The 21,251-nt window shown below is 44.1% G+C and overlaps 1 protein-coding gene across 1 annotated transcript in view; it reads right to left on the bottom strand.

Annotated features, from left to right (window-relative positions):
* Positions 1–20,708, bottom strand: part of NIBAN1 (niban apoptosis regulator 1) — a 99,427-nt gene extending 78,719 nt beyond the window's left edge. The window contains exon 1 of the mRNA XM_060232399.1: positions 20,649–20,708. Coding sequence (XP_060088382.1) covers positions 20,649–20,703 — 55 coding nt within the window. The 5' untranslated portion in view covers positions 20,704–20,708. The remainder of the gene's footprint in view (positions 1–20,648) is intronic.
* Between the last annotated feature and the right edge of the window lie 543 nt (positions 20,709–21,251).

Below are 21,251 nucleotides of genomic sequence, written 5' to 3'. Positions count from 1 at the left end.
ACATGAGAAAGATCTGTTTAGGATGAGAGTTTTCTTTCATAATTTGCACTTTCTAGTTGCAAACGCATTGAATGAATCCAACCAGCATTTTCACCAGTGAAAAGGGGAGTAGGTCCCCTCTGACAACCCCAAAAGACTACTATGGAATTTATGGTATCTGCATAGAGAAAAATGATAATTGATAGTAAGAAGGAAAACTGGATGAGATTGAGAGAAAAAACTGGATGGATTCTAGGGAAGGAGGTTCAACTGAACCTAACTAGACATTCCCACAGATTGTGTTGAAGCTCAAGCTGAAGCAGCTGCAGACAAGAAAGCTTACTGGATCTCTCTTAGCAGCACCTTCATATAATTATACTCCACAATCAGAAGACTCAAATGGTCAGAATGCATCATATGCAGAGTTTGTGTTTCATTTTGATAAGTAGATAAATCTTAATGCACCAAATTAAAAGCTGTGTATACACATTCTGATGTGCATGAGGAGCTTTAACATACGAAGGTCATCCCATTCCCTAGAAGAGCAGCTATGCATGTGCAAATTTTTTTGCGACTTCTTGTTATCTGTGTGCAGCCTTGAGTTTTAGTAGAAAGATGGGATAAAAACTATTTGAATGAACTAACAAAGCAGAAATACCAATTCTACAGAAATGAACTACTACTGAGAGAGCTCATATCTACACTGGAGTTCCACTGCTCATAGCAAACCAGCAGAGCAGAAATATTTTCCAAGAATGCGAAACTGACTCCAGAAGAGTCCACAGAGGCTGTTGCAAAGCATTCTGAGAGTCCCACTGACTCCATGGGGGAGACAACAAAGGGAACCAGGATGCATACTGAGATCCCCGTAGGAAACTAAATGAGGGTTGGCTGGAAAAATGTGCCATCAGGTCCTTAGGTCTGTCCGGGTCAGTGCTGTTTAAGAAGAAGATGATGATGATGATGATATTGGATTTATATTCTGCCCTATACTCTGAATCTCAGAGTCTCAAAGTGGTCATAATATTCTTTACCTCCCCCCCCCCCTCAGCAAACACCCTGTGAGGTAGGTGGGGCTAAGAGAGCTCTTACAGCAGCTGCCCTTTCAAGGACAACTCCTACGAAAGCTATGGCTGACACAAAGCCATTCCAGCAGGTGCAAGTGGAGAAGTGGAGAATCAAACCCGGTTCTCTCAGATAAGAGTCTGCGCACTTCACTACTATACCAAACTGGAACCAAAACTGATGAATTAGAGTGGATGGAGATGGCATCTTCAGTTTCGATATAGGTTCAATCAGAGCCAGTCATCACGTCAAAATGGAGATAGTAACTGGCGCTGAGAGGAGAGGAGTCTCACAAAGATGCAGGAGATGCCTAGCAAGAGGGCAATACTCAGGGGTGGCCAACGGTAGCTCTCCAGATGTTTTTTGCCTACAACTCTCATCAGCCCCAGCCAGCATGGCCAATGGCTGGGGCTGATGGAAGTTGTAGGCAAAAAACATCTGGAGAGCTACCGTTGGCCACCCCTGCAATACATGTTTCTCTTTTTAGCGGGTGGCTCAGATGCTACCCTGAGTCGAGGAGAATTTAGACAGCTTCCTGGATACTGGATCTGATGGGGCTAAGTTGGGCACAGGCTTTTTTAGAGGCAGGCTGGTGTTTTTCATCAGAGGGGGTCTGAGTCCCCAAAGCTTTTTCCCACAGGGCAGCCTTTAATCTTTTGGCCCTGTCCTGCCTGGCCTTTGGTGTAAACTACTGGCAGAATTCAGAGGTCACTGTATTGTGTGACTCATCCAGGCATAGTAGGCACGATGTGCGATCATCAGATTGGGCCACCTTGGTGCCACAGTCTACACATTTTTAAAAAGTTCCATGGTCCACTCAGGAAAAAATTGCAATCCACGAAAAAGTACAAGACTTAAAACCAACAGCTCTCTCACAGAGATCTTCTCCTTATGGCAGCAAAGAGAAGCCTGAAGAAAGATCACTCCCCCTCTCCAGTCACATGGCCAGTTAGGGCAGGAAAAGTCAGCTTTAACAATTTAGAACATTAAATTGCTTTAACAATTTAGAACTTTCTAGAGCTTCGCAGAGTTCTCTCCATGGCAGGTCTGCATGTGTGCAGTCCCATGTGTGCCTGCACAGAAGCCATGAGGACAAGTACATTGTTGTAGCACCCTGAATAGTCCTTCTGCCTGTTTGTTGTGAACACCCATTAAATATTATGGACACTCCTAATGCAAAGCTATGTTTAATAAAGCAAAGTGCAGGAACTGTATGTTCATTTCAACATAAATCTCCCCCTTCAGACCTTATAACTCTACGTTGCATTCCTTCTGTGTGTTGCCTTCTTCAGAACGATAATCTCCATAGGTCTACTTTGTTATCTTTCCACAAGCCCTGGATGCATGACTATGAGAATTCGCTAACAGATTAAATTGGGGGAGAATAGTCTTCCCATTCTTCGCACTCTAGTTCTTTAAATTCTGTGTACCAGGCATAAATTTATCACCCGATGTTATTCCACACCTACTAAAATATCACATATAAATTCAAGATATAGTTCTCATTGTTGGTGAGGATGTGGAGATTTGCATTCATTATTGGTGGTTTTGTCAAATTGTTCTTAAGTTTTGGAAAGATATTGTGCAACAAATAACTTGTATTACTTGACATACAATTCCTTTACAGTACAATCAATACTGTTACATATTTGGCCTGACCTAGATATTCCTGACATACAAAAAAATTAATTGAAACATTATTACTGGTAGCCAAGAAAGTAATTGCCTCCCACCTGGAAGGCCTCTCACTGTCTGAGGTAAAGGAGCGATATATATGTCTGTGGGATTATATAATTTTTTATAAGATAGTGAATGTTAGAGGTTAAATGAATATCCTATGTCTGAGTCAAACTCCCTAAGTATGTGGTACCTGGTTCTGGAAAAATTATTAAATAATGTAGATTCTCCATATTCTTTTAGTAAGCATCGCTATTTAAAATTTATTTTGCTAATGTAATAAAGATTTGTATAAAATGACAATGGTAAATTTAATTCTGTAGTAGTTTTAATTTTCTTATTGTTGATGTTACATTGATGTGTTGTTTTTAATTTTAAATTTTTTTAAAAAAGAATGATAACTTAAAATGTGGTTCCAGTGCTTCATTTTTATTGTAAGAGTCTCTAGGAATCAATATATCTGGAAACATCACCTCCAATCCAGAAGTCCCTTCCCCTCAGCCCCCAATGCATGCAGACTCTAATTGCTTAGCAGTGAGAAAAATTCCCTCTGCATCTAGAGAGGTTTTAATCTGTTTGCCCTTCTTCAATTCAATAATTAATCCCCTGTATCAAAAACAGATGCCAGAGCTGAGCCATATCATAAATTAACTGCTGCATGCAGCTCATGAATACAGAGAATTAATTTTCTTTAATCCCCCTCTTTCAAATTTGATCCAAAACCCACTCTACTGAAAATTCTTACTTAAGGCAGTCTCCCACAAACAGTACCATCCTAAACAGAGCCATACCCTTCTAAATTAATTGAAGTCACTGGGTTTAGATGAGTGCAACTCTTTTAGGATAGTCCTGTACATATCTTGTTTTTAAATATCATGGACAAGCTAATAATCCTTCCACTACAGAAAGGATTATATAGTTCAAACTCAGCAAAGGAAAGTAATAGAGAATAAAGCTAACCAATTGTATTGTATCTTCACAATTTCTTCCAAAAGAAGAGTTTGGGTGCAAGCCTCAAACAATTATTTGAAACTGTCTCCAAAGCAACAGACTATTGCTTCTCACCTACCTAAACATTTTATCTGCTGTTATGTGGTTTCAAGTGCTTAACCCACAATAAAGTACCCATTGTGCAGGGCAGCTATAGAAAGGACGCACTTCCAAATATAAATGTGACACATAAAAGTGCCCCTCTTTAGAAATTACATTCAGCAAATTACCCATCTGTAGAATAAGAAGTTTTCAAAAAACACAAAGTCCGCAGTATTACTCAGTAGCAAAATACCCATCATCATGATGGCAGAGATACAAGTGGAGGAGGGCGCTTTCATATAAAGGACCAATGAGATGCTGCCATTCTCTGTGCTTGCATATAAACGTACTGGCATTCAATTCCTTAAGAATCTCAGAAAATGAGACCACTCAACAAGTGTGAAGGGAGATGACATGTATGGCATCTCCTCCAACCGCATTGTTTTACTTTCCACCTTCCACCATGAGGCTGCAGCTCAGTGATGGAACATCTGCTTTGCTAGCAGAAGGTCCCAGGTATAATACTTAGTTAAAAGGAACAGGCTGTAGGGGATGTGGGAAAACCCCCGCCTAAGAAGCTAGAGGACTGCTGCCAGTCAGAGTAGACAATTTTGACACCGATAGACCAAAGGTCTGCCTCAGTAGAAGGCAGCTTCCTGTATTGATCTGAATGATAACCAATCACTTAAATTGGAAAAAGGAGTCCATCCAGGAACGCTATTAGGGTGAGGGCAAGATAGGCACTCTCTCCCACATTATTACAGTGATCCCAGCTGCTGACATTCAAGCTGGCTCTTCTAGCAATGCAATTCCGAAATTCACATGCAGGTTTGTTAGCTGCTGAGAGGAAAAAATAATCCTGTCCCTTTAGGAAAGGCTTGGAATATTATTCACCAGATGATTTTATTTACCACCTGCCCATCTCCATACAATGTCTCTATTAAAAAAAAATAGGACATTTTTCTCTGGGCCCGTAAGGAACTCTATCCACAAAGCTTCATCCTGAGTTTTGTTTCTTGGCTACATGAGTGTGCCACCAGCGTGTGAAGGAATCTTGAAAAGCCAGCTTTTATGAATAAAAGATCTGCAATGTATCACTAATACACGTGCCATTTTTGAGAGTCAGTGTGGGGTAGTGGTTAGAGCAAAGGTCCCCAACATTTTTGGAACTATGACACAGGGTGATGGGTGCAACCATAATACAGTTGCTGCAGGAGGTGGAGCCAACTAGAAAATGGCTGCCACAGGAGGCAGGGCCAACCACAAAATGTCAGGGAGTAAGGTTATACTCTTAATAGCAACTCTTCAACATTTCAAGCAGAACCTCTGTTTAACAGGATGTCTTTTAAAATGAATAAAATGAAATGTTGTGCTGTGGTGGCAGCTGTTGCAGCAGCAATGTTTTCTTTAAAACCTGCACAACCAATCAGATCTCTTGCAGCCAATCAGAAGCCTTGCTGAGGAAACGCTCCACTTGGCCCCACCTCCTGTCTAAAAACACTTCACAAGCACCAGAAAAGGTGTCAGCAGGCACCATGTTAGAGGCTCCAAGTCACAGTGCCTGACTAGAATCTGGGACATCTGGGTTTGAATCCCCACTATGCCATATAAACTTGCTTGCTGGCCAGTCACTGTCTCTCTCTTCTCAACCTAACTCAGGGAGTTGTTAAGGCAAAATGGAGAAGAGAAGAATGTTGTAAACTATTTTGGTCCCTACTGGCAAGAGAAGAATGGGGTATAAAGAAATATTTTATAAAGAACAAAACTCTTGCTCTGAATGACTTAGAATCTAATCTTTTTTTAAAAAAAAAAAATCTCACAGGCAAAAAAGGAGGAAGGAAAGAGTATGGTTTGCACAAGTATTGTGAGTCAATGCAATTGCATGAAGAATTCTGGCAGTATTCTGGAACTGAGTGCAGGACAAGGAAGTTAATGTGGAAATGGGATTTTGACATAAAGACCAAAACAAAATGGTGTTTTGACATAAAGACTCCTCCCTTCAAGCAAGTTCAAAAGCAAGTGGATAGGCAGAGAAGATTGAAAGAGAACTCTAAGTAAGGAGCTGGTAGGGTAAAAGCAAGAGTCTTAGCCCAAGGTTTAGCAAAATCGTTTGGCAAAGGGAGACTTTGGGAAGATGTGCAGATAAGCATGAGTTTCAGACTGGATGCAGAAGCAAAAGCTGTGCTTGCATCAACATATCTGCAGCCCTAAATCACGCTGTCCTTTTCTGTTCTTCTGGCTCCGTTTAAGTATAATAGGAGTTGGATGTATCTAGAACCCAAAGTCTGAGATACTTCTGTCTAGCATGTATGCCCTGTCTGAAAGCCAAGATGCTCAGAAAGGATTCTTTGCTGAAGTTTCTAGTTTTTTAATTGAAAGAGTATCACCATGACAGGGTGAGGTGGGGAAACAACATTTTAAAAGATGTTTTGATCTACAAACCTCTGCTTTCTGAGGCTTAAGGAAGATTCACATAACTGATGTTTCTCACTTCCTGACAAAACTTTATGTTTAGGCCAAGTTACAGGTTCATGTAAAGACTTGGGCCCAGGTTCCCAAATGGGCTCAGAATATCACCATAGGGGAGGAAGGGTTTCTGCCTCCCTGCCCCCCCCCCCCACTGCCAGCCATTTTCCCATGTGTAAAGCATGCTGGGGGGAGCAGTTATTTCACCATTTTGCTGCTCCACATAGAGTATTCTGTGCATGTAGAGTAGCAAAAATAAGGAAGAAAGACTCCCCCTAGCACTACCTCAGAGTAGGAATTGGCTGGGGTGGGGAGGCAGGAACCCTTCCTCTCCCCCAATCATGGCATTCTGAGCTCATTTGGGCTTGCTTGCTCTTTTTAAAGCCATTCCCCATAGCTGATGTGTGGCTGCAGAGAACCTGTACCAGACTTTTTAAAAACACAAAGGTCTCGTTTGGCGCTCGCTGATTACCAAACTGTGGGTCAGGACCAAAAAAGAGGAGTCATAACTCTCACAGGAATGTCATGAGACCAGGAGGAGGGCTTGGTGGCAAATTTAAATTTATGTCTATACAGCCAACCTCAGCATGGTATAGCAATAAGAGTGCTGGACTAGGATAAGGGAGACCCAGGTTTGAATCTACCAAGGAAACTTGCTGCTGACCTTGGGCCGGTCACACAGTTTCAGCCTAATCTACCTCACAGGATAAAATGTCAGAATTAAACAGAGGAGGGAAGAGTGATGCTTTAAGCTGCTTTGGGACCACTGCGAAGAAGAAAGGTAAAATATCTAAATAAATAATCTGAAAGCAGACCATTATGGTTGCTCAGTAATAACAAAACACTAAATATGAGTAAAAACTTGTTCATTGTTTATTCTTGCATTGAGGAGGAGGAAAGAAACATGGAGTTACTTTGCAAGAACACAGTCAAGTTTAGAACTGGCTCTTGAGAACACAGTACGTTTAAATGCGGATCCCAGTTAAAAAAAAGTTTGAAAATCTCTGCTCCTTGTGGCCAGGGTTGAATTATGTGGGAGACCAATTTTTAGATCTCCCAAAAGTATTTTCACTATTAAAATTATAGCACCTGCTGAGGGTTGCCAATTTGGATCAGGGCCATGATCTGAGGTTAGGAAAAGCCAGTTTAACATTTCCTCAGTAGAAGTCAGCACTACAAACTACTGTTAACGCATTAGTCGAGGCTAGCCTAATTTATCTTTGAGAGTAAGCAGGGTCAGCCCTGGTTAGTACTTGGATGGGTGATCACCAAGAAAGGCCAGGGCTGATCTGTAGATGCAGACAATGGTAAACTACCTCAGTGAGTCTCTTGACTTGAAAACCTTACCGGGTTGCCATAAGTTAACTGTGGTTTGACAGCACTTTCCAGCACCACTAGAAGAAAAAGACAAGTACAATATGGATAGCAGCCTGCCTTTTTGCTTTGTTTTGTAGAGCACTCTCTATTGTGAAAATGGTATAGGAGCTTTCCGTGGCCTAATCACATAACATGCGGTCAAGCCCTCACACAAACTATGGATCAAGCTGCTATTTAACACACCTGATGATCATGCACATGAGTATGTTCTCAACTCAGACCCCGGTCCTAAGTTGTGTTTATGGAGTATTAGGTCCCACTGATTGCAAACCTATGCATGTGTAAAAGTTCCACTGAATTTGTAAATTGGCTTCCGAGCAAATAAACTGGAGTTTTTTTTAGAAAGGCTGGCTACCTCTTCCTGCAATAATACAGTGCCTGAATTACCTGAAATACCTGATCTTACAAACTGCAGGCTTCTGTTTATGCAGAGCCACAAGCAGAGTTCCCACCCTGTGGCAAGATCAAAGTCATTAACATTTTCTTCAACCAGTTCCACAAGGATCAGCTTAAGAATCTTGCCAGCATGATGCAATGTAAAGCCTTTTGTTCAGGGCAAGATGACCAGCCGCTTCTATCATCTTTACCTCACATGGTGCAACTTTCCCTCCCCCCCCCCAACCTTGTCATTTCATCCCTCTGAAACAGCTTCCTTCCACTCCCATCTCCTACACAGGACTAACACACACACACACCCCAAGTCAAAGCTGACTTACGGCAACCCCATAAGGCTTTCAAGGCACGAGACACCTAGAGGTGGTATGCCACTGTCTGCATCCACCTCATGACCCTGATATTCTCTGGTGGCCTCCCATTCAAATGCTAAGCCCTGCTTAGCTTCCTAGATCTTACAAGATTGGAATAGCCTGGGCTATTCATACCAATTAGTTTAGCATGTTGTAATCTGGAAATTGTAACATGGAAATCCTCTCATGGATTGTTGCCTTGTTGTGGCAAGAGGGCTTGCGTGGTTCAATGAGGCTGTGGGCTATGCCATGCAGGGCCACCCAAGATGGACAGGCCACAGCTGAGAATCCAGACTAAATGTGATCTACTGGAGAAGGAAATGGCAACCCACTCCAGTAACCTTGCCAAGAAAACCCCATGAACAGAAACAAAAAGCTAAAAGATATGGCGCTGGAAGATGAGCCCCTCAGGTCAGAAGGTGCTCAAGATGCTACTGGGGAAGAGCGTTCAAGTAACCACAGAAAGAGTGAATCGGCTGGGCTAAAGCCGAAAGGGTGCTCAGCTGTGGATGTGTCTGATGGTGAAAGAACAGTCCGATGCTGCAAAGAACAATACTGCATCGGAACGTGGAACGTAAGATCTATGAATCAAGGTAAGCTAGATGTGGTCAAACAAGAGATGGCAAGATTGAACATTGACATCTTGGGAATCAGTTAACTAAAATGGACGGGAATGGGTGAATTTAACTCAGAGAATCACTACATCTATTATTGTGGCCAAGAGTCCCGTAGAAGAAATGGTGTGGCCTTTATAGTTAACAAGAGAGTGAGGAAGGCAGTAATGCGATACAATCTCAAAAATGACAGAATGATCTCGGTCCGTATCCAAGGCAAACCATTCAATATCACACTAATCCAAGTCTATACCTGAACCACTGATGCAGAAGAGGCTGAAGTGGACCAGTTCTATGAAGATTACAACACCTTCTAAAATTAACACCAAAAAAAGATGTCCTCTTCATCATAGGGGACTGGAATGCCAAAGCATCAAAAGGTGACCGGAACAACTGACAAGTTTGGCCTTGGAGAGCAAAATGAAGCCAGGCAAAAGCTAATAGAGTTTTGTCTAGAGAACAATCTGGTCATAGCGAACACCCTCTTCCGACAACCTAAAAGGCGACTCTACATGTGGACATCACCTGATGGGCAACACAGAAATCAGATTCATTATATACTCTGCAGTCAAAGATGGAGAAGCTCCTTACAGTCAGTAAAAACAAGACCTGGAGCTGACTGTGGCTCAGATCATGACCTACTCATCACAAAATTCAGGCTTAAACTGAAGAAAACTGGGGAAGCCATTAGGCCATTCAGGTTTGACTTTTATCACATCCCTTATGAATATACAGTGGAGGTGAAGAATAGGTTTAAGGAACTAGAGTTGATAGAGTGCCTGAAGAACTATGGACGGAGGTTCATGACATTGTACAGAAGGCAGCAATCAGCACCATCCCGAAGAAAAAGAAATGCAAGAAAGTAAAGTGGCTGTCTGATGAGGCTTTACAAATAGCTGAGGAAAGAAGGAAAGCAAAAGGCAAAGGTGAAAAGGAAAGATTCACCCGACTGAATGCAGATTTCCAAAGAACAACAAGGAGAGATAAGGAGGCCTTCCTGAAGGAACAATGCAAAGCAATAAAGGAAAATAATAGAATGGGAAGGACAAGAAATCTATTCAAGAAAATTGGAGAAATCAACGGAACGTTTCGTGCAAAGATGGCCATGATAAAGGACAAAAATGGTAGGGACCTAACAGAAGCAGAAGAGATCAGGAAGAGGTGGCAAGAATACACAGAAGAATTATACAAGAAGGATCTTAAGGTCCCGGACAACCATGGCAGTGAAATCTATGACCTTGAGCCAGACATCCTGGAGTGTGAAGTCAAATGGGCTTTAGAAAGCATTACTAACAACAAAGCGAGCGGAGATGATGGTATCCCAATTGAGCTATTCAAAATACTAAAAGATGATGCTGTTAAAGCGATGCACACATTATGTCAACAAACTTGGAAAACACAACAATGGCCACAGGACTGGAAAAGATCGGTTTATATTCCAATCCCAAAGAAGGGTAATGCCAAGGAATGTTCAAACTATCGCACCATTGCACTCATTTCACATGCCAGCAAGGTCATGTTAAAGATCCTACAAGCTAGGCTTCAGCAGTATGTCAATCGAGAACTACCAGAAGTTCAAGCTGGGTTTCAGAGCGGTAGAGAAACTAGAGATCAAATTGACAACATTCGATGGATTATGGAGAAAGCACAGGAGTATCAGAAAAACGTCTATTTCTGCTTCATTGACTATACTAAAGCCTTTGATTGTGTGGATCACAACAAGCTGTGGCAAGTCCTTAAAGAGATGGGAGTACCAGACCACCTCAAATGTCTCCTGAGAAACCTGTATAAGGGTCAAGAAGCAACTGTCAGAACAGGATATGGAACAATTGATTGGTTTAGAATAGGAAAAGGAGTTCGGCAAGGATGTATACTGTCACCCTGCTTATTTAATTTATATGCAGAGTACATCATGCGGAATGCTGGCTTGGATGAAGCACAAGTCGGAATTAAGATTGCCGGGAGAAACATCAACAACCTCAGATATGCAGATGTCACTACTCTAATGGCAGAAAGTGAGGAGGACCTAAAGAACCTTTTGTTGAGAGTGAAAGAGGAGAGCACAAAAGTAGGCTTGAAACTCAACATCAAAAAAACTAAGATCATGGCATCTGGCCCCATCATACCTTGGCAAATAGAAGGGGAAGACATGGAAGTAGTGACTTCACATTTCTGGGATCCAAGATCCCTGCAGATGGTGACTGCAGCCATGAAAATAAAAGACGTTTGCTCCTTGGGAGGACAGCTATGGTGAACCTGGGCAGTATCATAAAAAGTAGAGACATCACCCTGCCAACAAAAGTCTGTATAGTCAAAGTGATGGTATCCCCAGTAGTCATGTATGGCTGTGAGAGCTGGACCATAAGGAAGGCCGAGCGCAGAAGAATAGATGCTTTTGAACTGGAGAAGAATCTTGAGAGTCCCTTGGACTGCAAGAAGATCAAATCAGTCAGTCCTAAGGGAAATCAACCCAAACTGTTCCTTGGACGGTCAGATGCTAAAGCTGAAGCTCAAATACTTTGGCTACCAAATGAGAAGGGAGCACTCCCTGGAGAAGATCCTGATGCTAGGAAAGACAGAAGGCAAAAGAAGAAGAGGACGGCAAAAGATGAGATGGCTGGACAGTGTTACTGATGTAACAAACACGAATTTGAGCAGACTTCAGAGGATGGTGGAAGACAAAAGGGCCTGGCGTGACTTTGCCCTTGGGGTCGCAAAGAGTCGGACTCAACTGTGTGACTGAACAACAACAACAATCTGGAAATGCCTGTCTCTTTTAAAATCTCTACAACTTCCTCAGCGAATATGGATCTTCTCAGAAATACAAACATTTCAATACACAAGATGCCATCTCTGGGTAACAATCCAGCAGTCCTAAACAGGATATCCTGAATATAACTGAAATTTAGAGGGACATCTTAGTACTTGCTGTTTATGTATATTATCTCACTGCTACCATCTTATTTCCATAAGTCCCAATAATAGTCATTTTTAATTGTCCACCTTTCTAAATGAGACTCAAGGTAGACTATAGAGTCATTTTAAAAAATGGAACAAAGACCAGCAAAATATAAACATAAAGAAAACAATGAAACTAGAGGCTCTGAGCTAGTGGGCATCAGCATAAAGTTGGGGGCAGAATAATGGGGGGGGGGATAGGAATTGCATCCAAAAAACATACGCTATAGTTCATTCAATAACTAACATTTCTCCAAGTCACATGAGTCTTGTCTCCATTTTCATATTTTCTGGTACTTAAACCCTTAAAAGCAGGAAGGCAACATTGTACAGCTCAATCTTGTCAGATCTCAGGAGCTAAACACAGTCAGTACTTGAATGGGAGACCACCAAGGAAGGCAATGACAAACTTATCTGTTACCTGCCTTGAAAGCCCCCTGCTGGGGTACCATAAATCAATTATGATTTGATGGCACTTACATATGTAAACCCTTAAATCTGTCCCCAACATTATTGCCATGCAATTCTAAACACAGTTTAGGATTACAAAACTGGATTACACTATTAAGAAAATAATGAAAGAAAAATCTGGAAATGCATCCAAGCAGCAGCAGCAGCAGAAGAAGAAGAAGCAGAAGAAGAAGAAGAAGAAGAAGAAGATATTGGATTTATATCCCGCCCTCCACTCCGAAGAGTCTCAGAGCGGCTCACAATCTCCTTTACCTTCCTCCCCCACAACAGACACCCTGTGAGGTGGGTGGGGCTGGAGAGGGCTCTCACAGCAGCTACCCTTTCAAGGACAACCTCTGCCAGGGCTATGGCTGACCCAAGGCCATGCTAGCAGGTGCAAGTGGAGGAGTGGGGAATCAAACCCGGTTCTCCCAGATAAGAGTCCGCGCACTTAACCACTACACCAAACTGGCTCTAGATAGACACTATCTCTCTCTCGGCTTGACTTCGCAAACGAAGATTTAAGAAAGGTGCAATAGTCCACGTCTGCTGCAGGCTTGCTGGTGGCTGACAAGAACAATGCAGGACAGGCAGGTCCGGCCACAGTGGCTGCAGGGAAAAGTCTGATTTGGGGTTGGTGCTGTAGCAGTACGATTCTTCCTCAATCTCCTTTTGTCCTCAAGACCAGCTATGTGTGCGTTCTCAAAGGAAGAGACAGCCTGGTGGATGGTGTGCCTCCATGCTTTGTGATCTGAAGCTAGGTCAGACCACTGGTGATGGTTAATGCAACAGGTACCAAGGGATTTCTTCAAGGAGTCCTTGTACCTCTTCTTTGGTGCCCCTCTATTTCGATGGCCAGTGGAAAGTTCGCCATACAGGGCAATCTTGGGAAGGCGGTGGTTTTCCATCCTGGAGATATGCCCTGCCCAGCACAGCTGCGTCTTCAACAACAATGCCTTGATGCTTGTAACCTCCGCCCGCTTGAGGACTTCAGTGTTGGTCACAAAGTCACTCCAGTGGATGTTGAGGATGGTGTGAAGGCAGCGCTGATGAAAGCGCTCAAGGAGTCGCAGGTGATGATGGTATAAAACCCACGATTCGGAGCCGTAGATGAGGGTTGTCATCACAACCGCTTTGTAAACATTGATCTTTGTGCCTTTTTTCAGATGCTTGTTGCTCCACACTCTTTTATGCAGTCGGCCAAATGCACGGTTTGCCTTTGCCAGTCTATTGTCAATCTCCTTGTCAATCCTGGCGTCTGAGGAGATGATGCACCCCAGGTAGCTGAACTGCTGGACTGTCTTCAAAACTGATTCACCCACAGTGATGCAAGGAGGGTGCAGGCTGGTGGAGAACTTCTGCCTTCTTCAGACTAACTTCTAGGCCGAATAGCTTGGCAGCCTCTGCAAAGCAGGACATCATATGCTGCGGAGCTGATACCGAGTGGGAGACACTATAGAGTTCATTCAATAAGCAACGTTTCTTAAAGTTACATGTTTGTCTCTGTTACCATATTTTCTGGTACTTTAAATCCTTAAAGGAGGTAAAGTGGCATGGTACAGCTCAATCTCGTCAGATCTTGGAAGCTAAGCAGGGTTGCACAGTCTGACAGAACACTCCCCCCTCACCAAGATACACACAAGAATGCCAGGACATGGGTTGGTCTGGGGAATAAAAAAGGACCCTGGATCCCAGCAATCTATTTGTATACAGGGTTTTGCCTTTCATCAGCTACTTTCCAGCACAAAATAGGATGCATGACAGGACAAAAATACAGTAAACAGGAGCTAAGGAAGGGCAATGCAGAATTGAAAGCAAGACTTGAGATCAAACATCTGTACCTATAGAATATATGCTTTTAGGAACAAGGCTAGCTGAACTTTAAGAAAGGCTGAGCCAAAGATAATTTTGCCAAGGTAATATTCCCAAGATAATTTTACTCATACATAGTAAAAAGTTGGCAGATCTTTCTGTCCATTATAACATGGCAAATATTAACCACAAGTTAAGCATTTTTACATTTTACTGATTGTATCTGAAGAGATTTGGGGAGCAACTCTAAGCAGGTCTACTCAGAAGTAAGAACCACATTATTCAATGGGGCTTACTTCCAGGACGTGTTCCTAGGTTTTCAGCCTTAAGCATGTGCTTTGAAGTCCAATCCTAAGCAAAGTCACACCATTCTAAAGTCATCAAAGTCCATGGTCTTAAGAGTGTAACTCTGCGTGTGCCTGCACTGTAAATTTTCCATTCAAATCAATGGGACTAACTGTTTATCAGTGGCTGGATTATGCATGTATGCAATGAGACTTCAACCTTCACAACATGTTATCAGTGCTAAAAATGATACTGAGTCCCCCTGTACGCTTTAGAGCTGCCTACAGACTGCTGAATGGAACATTTCCCACAAGTAGATCTCCTTGCAAATATTGCTCCAGCTTGTCATTTGAAGCAGCTCGTTTCTCCCTTGTCTGTATGTATGGCTTGTTCCTTATTTCAGTGATCTTTCTGGGTGTGGGAAGGTGAGTGTACCCTGGGAATAGGGGGAAGGAAAGACAGTGAAGAATTTAAAACAAGATTTTGGGTAAATTATCAAGAACTCTCTGTTTGCAAATACAGAGTGGTAGATCCATCCAGCATGTCTCTGCTCAGAACAGGACTGGAAGTATTTCATAATTTCATACCAGACAAACAAAATGCAGAACATGGCACTGGATGTGATAGCCAGGTTCCTGCAAATCACAACTTCCATTCTTCTTCTTGAAAAGAAAATTCCTCACCTTTGGGAATGCTAAAATGTGCTTGAACTCTCAAAAATCACTTACATGTCTACTTTTCAGCAATCATGGTCAGATTTCTTGATGCCTTAGTTTAGATACTCATATCCTGATTTTCTTTCCAATGGGGGCCCAAAATGGCTTATAACATTGTTCTCTGCACCTTCACTTTATCCTTACCACCACCCTGTGAGGCAGGTCAGACCAAGTGCACGTGACTAGCCCAAGGTCACCCAGCAGAAGTTTCTATGGCAGAGCGCAGATTTCAACCACTACACCACACTTGCGTAGCTCTTGGTTTCCTGACGGCTAGCAGAAGAGCTATAAATCATGCAATCAAGTAAAGTGGCAAAACTCTGCAAAATAAGAAATTGGGGAAATCTGCCTAATTCAAACAGGCTGCAGTTGCTCTTCCTCCGCAGTCTGGATCACCATGGGGCCAGTATGATTTTTTTAATAGAGAAAAATAACTCAAGAGCCCTGATCTATATATCACAAGAAGAAGACCAGTCTTCAGCACCTGTAACAGATTAATGAGAAAGGTGAGGGTAGGAGATACAGAGGAATAGGTAGCTCCATTATTTGCCACCCTTAGACTGGTCATTAGAATCGTACAGAGATCCAGTGGGATGGTGCAGTTGTACTGGAATCTGGTTTCCAATGGGGACAAAAGCAGAGTATGAATATTCTAAACACACACTCGCATCCTTTCTATATATAACATTCTGGTACTTTTAGGAAGGAAGACAGACATTATCTGCTGGGCTGAATTATGAAATTCCGCACCTCAAAAAGGATATTATAGCATTGGAGAAAGTCCAGAGAAGGGCAACTAGAATGATTAAAGGGCTGGAGCACTTTCCCTATGAAGAAAGGTTGAAACGCTTGGGACTCTTTAGCTTGGAGAAACGTCGACTGCGGGGTGACATGATAGAGGTTTACAAGATAATGCATGGGATGGAGAAAGTAGAGAAAGAAGTACTTTTCTCCCTTTCTCACAATACAAGAACTCGTGGGCATTCGATGAAATTGCTGAGCAGACAGGTTAAAACGGATAAAAGGAAGTACTTCTTCACCCAAAGGGTGATTAACATTAACATGCCACAGGAGGTGGTGGCGGCCAAAAGTATAGCCACCTTCAAGAAGGGTTTAGATAATATGGAGCACAGGTCCATCAGTGGCTATTAGCCACAGTGTATGTGTGTATATAAAATTTTTTGCCACTGTGTGACACAGAGTGTTGGACTTGATGGGCCGTTGGCCTGATCCAACATGGCTTCTCTTATGTTCTTAAATATAATTGATCAGAAGTACAATAGAAAGAACCCTATTTTTGTTGTTCTCAGTGATCTTCAGACTTTCAGAGTGGGAGATAATCCTAAATCCAGAGACAACAGCATACTGATAATATATCTTATTTTCTTCTGTTGATACATTATACTTGGAGAATAATATTTGGCTGGCCTTAATACAAGGTATTATATGGATTTTGTTTTCTGTCCTGAAACCTGCTTGAGCTAATACAACTTTTTTCCCAGCTAATTTTATCTGAGAAAAAAAGTGGTTTGTCTCAGGGAACAACCTGGAGAAATGGCTTCAATTGACCATATCTTGTGCACAGAACATATTAATATGAAGCCTATACATTGCTGCCTTTTGCAGTCAGCCTTCACATAGAACTGTGCTTCTTACCTGGGTTTTGAGTGACATTTAGACTTTGCTGGCCTTTATTTTTCCAATGAGATGGCTCTCCATCATTGTTTCCTGCAAGTGTTTTAACAGCAGCAGCAGCAAATAAACAGGCCTGCTGGCCTCTCATACAAAACCTGGCACAGCTAGGTTTCATGATCATAATCTCTCCCCCCCTCTTTTTTTTTGTAGTTTCATCCAACCTGATGAAGGGTTCTGTTGAGTACAAAATCTCACACAATTTTTGCCTAATAAAAGATATTGGGGATGCGGAATGGTATGTAATGGGGAATGGTATAGTACAGTCAGATCTCAGAAACTAAGCAGGGTCAATACTTGGATGGGAGATCATCCAGGAAGACTTTGCAGAGGCAGGCAATGGCAAACTACCCCTGCTTAATCACTTGCCTTGAAAACCCTATGAGGTTGTGATAAAATGGCTGCAGCTTGATAGCACTTCACCCACACATGGGTGACGACAACAAGATAACAATGGAAATACAAATCCCATGAGAAATCCTGGCCTCACCATGCTTTCACTACTTCATGGCAGCACGATATGAAAGCTCCCGATCTCGTCAGATGTCAGAATTTAAGCTGGGTCAGCCCTGAGATGGTATTTGAATGGGAGACCACCAAAGAATACAAGGGGCACTAAGCAGAGGCAGGCAATGAAAACCATTTCTGAACATCTCATGCCTTGAAAACCCTACAGGGTCGCCATAAGTCAGTTGCAACTTGACAACAACATTAAAACAGAAGAGTAGCAACCATGCAGGTAACATATGAAGACCACTCTGCAAAGCCAATCAACCCAAAACATCCCCAGCCAATGGCAATCATTCATGTGGAACACTGGTCCAACTGAAAACATGACAGTGGAAGCCAAGAAGCCCAAAGTAAAGACTGTAGCAAGGACAGCAAGAACTGAGCTGGCAACCATGGAAGCACCCACAGAGATCTCATCCCACCCAAGAGATGATTCTCGGCGTGATGGACTGGTGATGGAGGAAAGGTTGTGTTTGGACTAAAACGGCCTGGGCTCTTTTGGAAGCATTTTAGATTTTATCTTTTTAATGTAAGGAAGAAAGGTGGCTAATACATATTTTAAATAAAGAAATAAGAATCGAGTCTTTGACCAGGATTCAGAATTCAGCCATGACTCTCACTGGTCAGTCCTCAAGTAAGTCAGTATCCACTTGGTTCAAAATAACCCTCCTCACAGGACTATTGAGAGGGAAACTGAAGTCAGGACTTTTTTTTTTTTTTTTGCTCCTTCATACCCATGAAAGCAGTGGTGAAATACAGAAATAATAAGAGTGTTTCCTCCCAAACAGAAGCACACAGGCTCCAAGTATTTCCAATGAGGCCCAGTGCCAAGTAACTTTCCTCCAATGAGCTTCAGGTAGTGTCCAGGGTTATCCTCTGCCCATTTCATCTTCAAAAAACTTTATGAAGTAGGTTAAGCCAAGAGGAGTTGGTCCAAGGTCACCCACTGAGTTCCAAGGCAGAGTGGGAACTTGACATCAGATCTCCTGGGCCAACACTCTTTACCACTACTCAGCACTGGCACACTCCCTTCCATGGCTTAGTGGCAGAGCACCTGCTTGGCATTAGAAGGTCCTAGGTTCAATCCCTGACATATCCAGTTAAAAGGACCAGGCAGCTGATGATGTGAAAGACCTCTGCCTGACACCTTGGAGAGCCGCTGCCAGTCTGAGTAGACAATAATGACCTTGATGGCCTAACAGTCTGATTCAGCATAAGGCAGCTCCGTATGTGTTCACTTCCAGAAATTAGGCAGGCACAGAGCTTTTCTCAGCAGAGGCCGGATTAAACCCCGTGGAGGCCCCTAGGCAGTCAAAATCTTGGGGGGGGGGGGGAGGCTTGCAAATTATCTCAGAGTCAGAGCGCCTGCCCTGCCACCCATGGCCCCCACTGCAGCCTGCAGGCACCTTCTCAAAAGCCCCTTTGACAAAGCTGTAGGTAGAGGGATAAGGAGGCAAACTTGGTGACAACACCACCACCAGCCGCACCAGACAAGTTGGACAAAGAGTGGCTCAGTTGCTGGCTGCGCGTTCAGGCTCCAAGGGCTGCAAGCAGAGAGAAAACTGGGGAGGGGGGAGCTGGCCCGGGGCCCCTAAAGGTGTAGGGGCCCATAGGCCAGTGCTTACTTGGCCTAATTGTTAATCCAGAGGGAGCAGTTTTCTGGAATGTCCTGTGTTCACAAAGGCTCACCTAGCTCAGTCTGATTCTGGCCTCTTTTTAGAACACTGATTAGGCCATACCTAATGAGGAAAACTTTTAAAGGGTTAAAAATTGAGTAATCTGTACTGGTGTCCTCTGCTTTTTTTGCTGCCAAGTTGCAGCCAATTTATGATGACCCTATGGGATTTTCAAAGCTCTGTTCAGAGGTGGTTTGCCATTGCAAACCGTGGACTCCCAATCCAAACACTGGACTTCTTTGGTGGTCTCTCATCCAAACACTTCTTTAGTGGCCTCCCATCCACATACTAAGGGCCATCCATGCTCAGCTTCCATGAGCTGACAAGATTGGGCTGCATGGCCACTTGAACTGTCGTTGCCAGAATATGTTTGTGGACTATAACGTCAGCATGTAAAATAAATTACGTAATTTTCAATACACTGTTGTTTTAAAAAAAAACGTTCAAGTCTTGTGTAGTACTGAGAAAGTATGCTAAAGGATTCAGCCACAGCCAGCTCTGCTCACTCAAGGAGAAGAAATGATGGCTCCTTCCCAGGGATGATTATAGCAGGTAAGCACTATATCCACCACCAAGGGTCAGAATTTCCCACCAGCCTCTTCTTGGATCTCTGCGAAAGGCACCGAAGTTCCTTTCCATATGGTAAAATGTGGCTGGCCAGTAGCGTCTTTCTTCCTGTTCTCTTCCCGCTCCTTTTCTTCTAGTGCACGCCTCAACTTTCAGGGTGTAACTCCCTCCACTCCCCAGCTAAATCAAAGGCAACGTAATCAGATTCCGAGTGAAATCTTATGCACATTACCCCTGTAAGCAACTCCTGCTGAACTCAATGGGACTGGCTTCCCAGCGTATGCATTTTTGCCGACGGCTGCATCTCGACCGCGGAGCGCCTGTGCGCAAGCCTGCCGCCTGAACAGGCACGGCTGCCTGGTCTTGGGTTGGCTGTGTGCCTTTCTCACGTGAGCAGTTGCGGGTAAAAGTGCTCATCTGTCAGAGTCAGACTAACCGTTAAGCGGCCAGGGGAGGGGAAGAAGAGAGCTTAAACTGGTTTAAAAGTCATACTTCCAGAGCTATACTTCAGTTTAAGAAACTTATACAGATCGTCCAGAAATGCACGTCGGACGCTCGCTCCCCCAACAAAGAGCAACGCAGGCGCTGCAATGCTATGCAAAGCTTAACGTAGGCATTGCACACGCCGAGCCCTCCTTAAAATTGGAAAGAAACATTTGCAATATAACCGCCCCCCCCCCGCCCCTATATTTCACACAAATGATCACACATGCTAACTAATGCAGTTTCAATCCACTTTCAACGCGCTTTCCAACTGGATTTTACTGTGTGAACTAGCAAAATCCAGTTGGGAAGAGCATTCAAAGTGAATTGAAACTGCATTATTTCGCATGTGCGATCCCAGCCCAACTCCGGCAAGTCCCGCGCGCGTGGAAAGAAACGCTTGCAAAGCTTTTGCCCCGGCTTCACACTCCAGCAGCCCTCCTGGCGCATGGAAAGGCAGCCTTTGCAAAGGTCCCCTCCGCGGTGCGTCTCCGCCTCGTGGAAACGGCACCCCCGCGCCGGCCGGCCGTGCCCGGCACGTACCTCGGATGTAGGTGCACTTGCTCTCGTCCAGCAAACTCGAGCCTGAGCTGCCCATGGCGCGGGTGGTCCCGGCGGGCGAGGAAGACGCGGAGAAGCGGCAGAAAAGGCGCGCGGCGAAGTTGTGCGTCTCCCTTTTCTGAGGGGAGCTGCAGTGCCGGGGGCAGCCTGGGCGGCTCCTCCTTGCCACAAACACACCCGCCTCGGCCAGGCAGCCCTTCTCTCGACCCCCGCGAGCCTCTCTCTCCGCCCGGCTGCCAGACAGCAGCACTTCCTCCGCCCCGAGGGCGCCGCCTTCCTTCCTAGCCCTGGCAGCGGCGTGAGGCGGCAGGCAGGAAGGAGGCTGCTGCTGGGACGGCGGGAGATGAAGCCTTCTTCGTCCTCCCGCCGAGGGCACCCTCTCTCGCCCCCTCACTCAAGGGACCAACGGGGCCCGGCAAACCACGTGGTTGGTTGGTTGGTTTTAGTGGGTTGGGCCTGGGGGGGGCACCAAAGAGGATCTTGACTGGCTCTGGACAGTCTTGCCCCCACACTAGAGCGGGTGGCCAGCCCCGGGTTGGGAAATACCTGGAGATTTGGGGGTGGAGCCTGAAGGAGGGCGGGGTT

This window comes from Heteronotia binoei, chromosome 2 (genome assembly GCF_032191835.1).
Source record: "Heteronotia binoei isolate CCM8104 ecotype False Entrance Well chromosome 2, APGP_CSIRO_Hbin_v1, whole genome shotgun sequence".
Taxonomy (NCBI): domain Eukaryota; kingdom Metazoa; phylum Chordata; class Lepidosauria; order Squamata; family Gekkonidae; genus Heteronotia; species Heteronotia binoei.
Note: the sequence above shows the minus strand (reverse complement) of the source record. Positions and strands in the feature narration are given on the sequence as shown.